General features: G+C 37.4%; 1 protein-coding gene across 4 annotated transcripts in view; it reads left to right on the forward strand.

Moving 5' to 3' along the window:
* GOLM1 (golgi membrane protein 1) overlaps positions 1–7,227 on the forward strand; it is a 35,496-nt gene extending 28,269 nt beyond the window's left edge. The window contains exons 6-9 of one of the 4 annotated variants that reach the window (XR_001864020.1): positions 803–932; positions 2,147–2,434; positions 3,614–3,716; positions 4,534–4,603. Coding sequence is in view for 3 of the 4 variants with exons in the window: in XM_008638419.2 (XP_008636641.1) it covers positions 803–932; positions 2,147–2,434; positions 4,534–4,647; positions 4,970–5,034 (597 nt within the window). In the remaining variant the exon portion in view is untranslated. The other 3 variants (XM_008638419.2, XM_017740444.1, XM_017740443.1) reach the window with 3 other exon arrangements.
* Positions 7,228–7,890: the final 663 nt, after the last annotated feature.

The following is a 7,890-nucleotide window of genomic DNA, read 5'->3' on the forward strand; positions in this document are numbered from 1 at the left end:
CTGTTCCACCATGCTAGAGATGAGGGGATCCACTGAAGGAGACAGCACCAAGCACAGACTGCCAACCACTAGATCCAGAGATGGGGAGGAGATGGAAGGGGCCTCAAGTAGGCAAACATGCCAACACTGACATACAGGGAGGCCATGGCCACATGAGGGAGCCAATGCCCGTGTAAGTGAAAGTCATACATAGAATTTCAATTGCCAGTTTGGAAGATCTTCAAGATGGTGTACATCTTAGATTTAATATCTAAGTGGGTCAGATGCTTACAGCAGTCTAGCACCAGAATTTAATACATTCTTAAGCAAGCTGTGTCATGTTAAAAAGGTGTTATTGTCCAGTTGGTTAATTTTTGTTTTTCTTTTCTTAATCCTGCATTTAACATAGTTACAGACCAGTTCCATACAAGCCTTACTTAGTTGAAGTGTAATGGTGACCAAACTCAGTTTTCCTGCCCTGTAGACTATTAATAGTTAATGGCATCTGTTTATTTGCTCCGCTGACACAGTAGCAGAGCAATAGTGGATAAATGTGTGGTGTTACTGTTCCGTGACACTCCGAGAATAACCAAGACCAGTAATCTTGTCATTAGCTGCAGTTAAATAAGGTATGTTAAAATTCTCCTGATGTGCCATGCTGTTATATAGAAGCATTACTGCATATTCAGAATTGTATGGTACTTCCATCACCAATAAAAATTTCAGTCCAAATATTTCCGAGGGTGTTGCGATATTTTCCCACCTTTCCAAATCCAGGTGCAGTTATATAGACAGTGCTTATCTGCGTACATTCACTTTATAGGTTGATACTCAACTGCCAGCCTTGAAGGAAACAGAGTTCAAGCAGGCTGACTTGGAACAGCAGAAAACCAGTGAGGATGTTCCTAAAGCAGTACCTACAGTAAGAAAGACAGACCTGATGCAGGCTAAAGGTGAGATGGAAATCCCTGTCTCACTAACAACTGGTTAAGAATGGTTGTAATTTAATTGAACATTTAGAAACATTTTTGTACACAAGATTAAGATAAAAAAGTGACACCAAAAGTTTGAACATCAAGCTGAAAGAAAACTTGCTAGGATTTCTGTTGGTTCAGTTTTGTTGTAGTTGGCATGTTGCACATAAAGGAAAATGGAAATATTTACAGTTCTGGAATCATGTTCCTCATTTAATATGAAGAAAATACCCAACTTTTGGAAGGAATAATTTTCAAGCATACTTAAAATTTGCTTTCTTAAAAAGTTTGACATATTCAGCCTGGTACCTCTCCTTCTTGTGGAATACCTGAAAGTTAGGCTTACAAGAAACACACATTCACATTTCCCATGTGTTGTCATTGAGCAAATTGCAAGTAAGGAAAATGATACATGCGTTTATATTAGTTAACCTAATGGTTCCTTTTGGCACTAAACTTCAGAAACTATTAATTTGAATGGATATATCCTTGTGTGTCAATCTTGCATAGTAATGTGTGTGATACAAATTCAATTCTTAAATTTAATTATTCTTACATGCTATCTTAAATTACAGTGGTGTGAGCATGCAACTCTCATTTCAGAGATCTAGCAACTGAAGACAACGTCTACATATAGTTTATTTGCGAATTTTTTTTTTAATTAAAAGTGTAGATACATGGGGAAGAAAGAGATATGTTAATGTCAACTAAAAATTATAGCACTCCTGCACTTCCCTCTTCATGTTTAAAAATAAGAACAGACTTGGATATGTACAAATCTGCCTATGTGATGCTTTGTCCTGAGCTACTTTTGAACACCAAATCAATTTTATTGTTGGTAACAAGATGTAACACACAGAAACCTGATGCTTATATAGGACACTGCAATTCTATTTAAATTTCTCTGTTTCACTTGCACAATTTATTAACCACATGTACCAAAATTTTAACGAGGTAGAAGCATGAATCTGTTGCCAGTAAATAAAGTTCCCTTCTTTAGCTGTTCCCAGTAGGAAAAACATGAATTGTCTTCCTCTTGTCTCTGGAACTGATGTGACTGGAAGATATTCTTTCAGAGGAAAACCAAGAATTTAATGAGAAATATAAAGCATTATTTATTAAAAGTTTTTAACTTGTGCCACCACTGAAAGGCATTGGTTTTTTTCATTCAGAATCATTTTTGTTGTTTTCAGAAAGAACAGACAGCCTAACTGACGTCAGAAAACAGGAGCCTAAGGCAGAAGAGGAGCAGCTTTCTAGTCAGTTGAAAAAACCACAAGAGTCACTCGAGGCTGCTGCAGGTCACAAGGAGATGCTGCCTGAGTCAGAGAAGGGGCCAAATCCACCTGAGGATGAGAAACATGTAGCTGGGCAAGATACGTTACAGCTGGCAGCAGAGCAGGCTGCCAGTGAGGAAGTTGAGAGGGAACAGCTCCTAAATTTTGATGCTAAGCAGGATGACTTGCCCCCTGGGAAGGCTGGTTTGTAGCATGTCATGTATTGTTATAAACAGTAACAAAATGAAAAGTAAAGAAATGAAAGTGTGGAATAGGGCATGATTTCTGCAACAGTGGTGGAAGCTGGCCAGACTTAGTACAAGTTTTCATAAAGGTCAGTGTGATGTGGAAGGTGTCAGTCCCCAGCAATCACCTGCAGTTCATGAGTAAAGATGGAGGCTGCTGATTGTGCAACATGAAGCTGCCACGCTGAGTTCCTCTGCATCACCGTAACAACCCTACTGTCTCTCTATTAGCTCTACAGAGCATTTAGGGAAATTAGCCCCAAAACTTTTTGGTATTAGGGCTTTAAAAAAATATGATGCATCTAAAAAGGATGAGTGAGATGTTAACCATGCAAAGCACTGATGAGAAGAGAGTTACTTGCACATGGATGTTTTGCAGTTAGTCTTTTTACATAAATATAGTATATAGTATAAATACATATTTATAAATATATTTATATATAAATAGCTATTCCTATTTCAAAATAAGCTATCATGAGTAAAACTCATAACTCAGACTTCAGGTATCTGAAGTTTATTATTGTGAGTCTTCAAGAACATGGATCAGATATTGTAGAGGTGCCAGTTTCTGGCATCTATCAAGTGACCCTGAACTACACATCTCAACAGCACCAAGCAGCAGAGTATTGATGCTGTGTCTAAACCTGACCAATGTCTAGACATTCCTCTGTCTTGAGGGATTTGGTCTCAGTAGCCCAAAGTAATCAAAAGGAAGCCTTACGGCAGTCAGAGCAGGAATTGATGCCCACAAAAAAATGCTGTTTATGCTTTTCTAGTAAATACATCCTTAGAATTGTAAGTTATCAATGTTAACATTACTAACTTGGCAGGGATAAGTAATCTCCTCTGCATTACTAAAGCAGTACTTTTCCAGCTGGTCCAAAAAGATGCTGGCCAGAGCAGGTTTTGCCCCAAAGAGATGTAATTACAAGTTGCCTAAACTGTTTCAATTTTAACAGAAAAAATCAACCCACAATTAGTGCAAGGAAAATCTCTGCCATGCAGCCCATGAAAGGTCAGTTTCAAAGGTCTGCGTTTCTGTGAGCTGAAAAGACTAGGAGGATGTTCTTCAGGCTTTATTGTTATTTTTTATATTTTATATTTTTTATATTTTATATTGTTATATTTTACTGCACAGGTTCCTTGTAGCCAGAGGAGCTTAAGATAGAAAGACTTCTTCAGTATTCTCTGGGCATCCTCTTTTTCAAGAGAAGCTGCTTCTGAAATTTTCAGACCTTTAGGTCTGTAACTATAAAAATCTATTTGATGTGGTGGTCTGAATGACATAAGGCTTACAATTTTCAAGCCTGTTTCTTAGCCACTTACTAACTGGAAGGCTTAAGAATATTTAGAACAGAGGCTGTGATCCATCTTAAATGGGATTTGCTTACACCTCTCTGCTGTTACGATTTTTTCTGGTTGATTATTTGAAAAATAAGGATAGTAGTTTGGCAATCAGCAATGTTTCCATTCATGTTAACGAAATCTTATGATAGTCAATAAATGTTGCTTGAGAGGAGTTAATGACTGCGTGAAGAAAATCTCTTCTGGAGTAAAGTGCTTCCGTGACAACTTAGCACATCATAAAACACTGTACGCTATAGTCATAGCATTCCACTTGCTGGACAATCTAAAACAAGAAGGGGGGAAGCTGACGTGTTTTGGTGGTGGTGGTAATACATTTAAAAGCAACATCAGAACATCACAGTTGAGTTTTCAGCAATGGCTTCAGGTTTTGCTCTTCCTTAGGCTGTCCTTTAATGTATTCTGAAATTGTTTAATGCTCTTTCTTTATGTCCATCTGAGTGCTGGCTGATTTAGCTATGCTTTCCAAATCCCAAAAGATTCTGTATTTTATCTAGTTCTTTTAACAGGATTTACAGCCAAAGTTGCTCTGAAATGTAACACTTCAAAGGAAAAATAATACAAAAACCTACTCTGAACAGCAATTCATTCAGCAGCAAAGTAATTCTGTGGAAGATGTTTACAGTCACTCTTTCTGTGTGAAGATGACCTTATGGTATAGCATAAAACTGCTTCATTTTAATCTTCTTCCAGACAAACAGGAACAGGAAGCAGTGAACCAGGACAAGGATGCTGATTACAATTTAGATGTGAATGAAGCTGAATCAGAAACAGACAAGCAAGCAGCACTTGCAGGGATTGAAAATGGTAAAAAAGAAAAAACCCAGTTTTAAACCACATATCACATGCTGGTATTAAGATCATATTTTGCATGGCATCCTGTAGCAAGCTATACTTAGCTAATTTGTTTTTTGAACTTTCCCTCATGTTTACAGTGTGACCTATTTTCTGTATAGCACCACTGAACCTACTCTTCAGTGGGGGGTATGGTACTTTACTGTACTACACAGTATTTAACAGTCCTTACAAAATTTCTCCTGTTGTTTTCTAGATAGAACAACTTTCTTTATGAAGAACTTCGGCCTCTTAAAGACTCTTCTGTACTTTTTTCTTTTTTTCCCCTTATTAGTTCAAAACCCTGAAGATACGAAGAACCACTTACCTGACCATGGTGAAGGACGACAGAAGTTGTGAACAAAGGAAGTTCATGATACAGCCTAGTTACCTCTTCATCTAAATGCAGCAATGATCTGAACAAAGTGATCTTAGAAGGTTTTGATTGTCTTCTAAAGGCTTGACTTAGGGCCCAAATGAAGTAGTATTTTCTTGTGAAGTTTCAGTACTGTTGCAGTGGGGAAAAAGGTAAATCTCTGGAGGCTTGTTTCAAAGCAGCTTGACCTCTGCAATGACTTTCTCCTTCCTATCAATTATAAAATTGAAATCAGGCAGCAATAAAGGTGGTAACTTTGAAGTTGCCTACCTTAGTCATACTACAGCATGTCATACTGCAGTAACGGTACATGTGGATTGGTGGTAAATGAGGAGCAGTCCTCTGCCAAGGATGGATCTCTCCCCTGAGCAATGCACAGTAGAGAAATCCCCAGCTTAGTTTTAAGAACTTAAGAAGGAGCTATGTTACTGTAACAAAACATGGGAAGTATGGAAACCAGTCCATGCTGCAATCTACCCTTGTGCCTGTTCTAGCACCTTTTTACTGCAACACAAACTGAGAAAGTGCAACTGTAGTCCTCAGATACTGTGCAGAATGATGTATTTACCTGGGCCTTCTAAATTAAATTCCTAGATTACACTGTTAGGATGTGTTCTTAGCTTCGAAGTTTAAAAAAAAAAAACCCAAAAGGATTCTGCCAATAGGAGCTTCTTATTAAGAGATTAGCCAGGAAGATTTTTCTGAAAGTGTTGTTGGACTCCACAAGGTCGGTACTACAGTTTGGTCCAGTTACCACTAACTTGCAGAAGTTTAGTGTAAAAATTCAAACTCATAAACTTTTCATGACAGAAGCCCTCTGAAATTGTGTGCTACAACTACCCCTTACCCCACCCAGCCACTATCTTCTGTGAAAAGGAAAAAGGAGTGCAAATGCTTGCCTTGTACAACAGCAGTCTCAGCTGTTCAACATGACTAATCTTCTCTGCTGGACTTCCGAAGGAGGTAACCAGACTATGCATTTAGAAGACATGGCAGTGTCTCCCACAGATGAAACTTTAGTTGTTGTAAAGTCCTATGTTAATCACAATGTATCATCTTGTTAATGTTCTGCAGTCTTTTTCTTTACTGCAATTTGTTCAATGTAAATTAGAAACTAGTTTACTTGCAGTAAGATAGAAACACCCTCTACTTACAACTATGGCACCCTTAACTGCGGTCCAACCAGCATGTGTAGCCAGCTGGTTTGAAGAAATTTTTATATTTGCATCTGCTCCCAAGACCGACACCTGTGTTCGGAGCAGTCTTTGTGAGTACGAACCAACCTTTGTCGAGACTGCGCAACAGCAGACAGCTGTGACTAACTTGCCAATCAGCATTCCATTTAAGAAAAGACAGATTTGTTTTTGGTTTCCCTTAAAGCATTTCCCTTTTCAACTCCTTTTCTGGTGTGTCGTTCTTCAGTGTACTAGTTTACAGCTGCTGTACCTTAAGATATTGAAATACACAAGTGGAAGGCTGGTTCTTTTGTATATGAAAAGAGTACTAGTTGTCATCAAGTGAAGGTCAAGAGTTTTAAGTCAAATGATGCCTATTAAGCCTAAACACAAACAGTTCACTAGCAGTTTTTCACCATTTAAGTAAGCCTTAACTGGTCTGGGCTACTACAGTCAACAGAGCAGGGAAAAAAAAAATGCTTTTAAGCAGGAGAAGAGGAATAAGCATCTGTTCTGACACATATTGGGAAACTTGGGGTATTGGGATTTTTTTTTTTTCAAATAGTGGCATGTTTTAACATCAAAGCGTTTACCCAAAATTTAGGTAAAAATATTTACTCATCTTCTGAGCGTTTTCCTAGGACTGAAACTGCAAACAATTATACAGCTGAGATGTAAGTTGATCAGGAATTTAATATTGATTGTTAAAAAGCATATATTCTAACAGTATAAAACAGACAGTGAAACACTATATTCAAGTTGATATAGCTTTACCAGTATCAAGTTAAAAATTCCAAAGAATCAAACACTTTAGGGTAAATAATATATTGACAGAGAATTATTTTAAAACTAATTGGTTTAGCTGTGCTTCTGTACATTTTTGGGCTTCTCCTAGCCAACTGGATGTTGTCCTCCATAAATATGACCACCTCTGTACAAAGCACACTTTTAAACCTCTGAGGGCAAAGGGTCTGAAAACCTGCATAATAGCAATGTTCAAAAGCATGAAGGACTACAGTTTTATTCACAATGACTTCAAGTGCTTCAATCTAACTCAGGTGGCAGATTTCTAGTAGGCAAGAGGCCTGTATCTCTACTGTATAGAATTTCAGAATTAAAGGACCTTTAGTGGAACAAGAGATTAATTTGGAACAGGGGTGTACATAGTGTCGTCTCTCACTAAAGTTTTTAGTTGTGTGAGGCATTACTACTTTGCTCTAATCATCTTGGTGTTATATTAGCACTTTGTTTTTTTGGTTTTTTTAAACTAAACCTAATCCATTTTAGGTAAGTATTTAAAAGTAATCTTCTCTAGTGCATTCACATTATTCTGTACAATTCATACAGTTCTAATTTTAATGAAAAGGGGAAATAATATTATTGCTATTTTCTTGGTTCCACAAATCACATATAATTTGCTTTCTCTTTTACTTGCTGCTTGCTTTGGAGAAATAACAAAGGCTGTCCTTGAACTATTGTCATGTAGTTCAAGATTTTTAAGAAGGGAAAGATTTTGTGACTATTTATAAGAAGCCAGATGAATTCTCTGTGCCATTTTACATCTATGTATTCCAGGCTTTTTATTCCTTTGGCAGCTATATGGAAGCACTCAAGTATATTAATCATGATGATAAGCAAACATGTAACATGATATGCCGTCTCTTT

The sequence above is a fragment of the Corvus brachyrhynchos genome, unplaced genomic scaffold (assembly GCF_000691975.1).
Source record: "Corvus brachyrhynchos isolate BGI_N302 unplaced genomic scaffold, ASM69197v1 scaffold37, whole genome shotgun sequence".
Classification (NCBI taxonomy): domain Eukaryota; kingdom Metazoa; phylum Chordata; class Aves; order Passeriformes; family Corvidae; genus Corvus; species Corvus brachyrhynchos.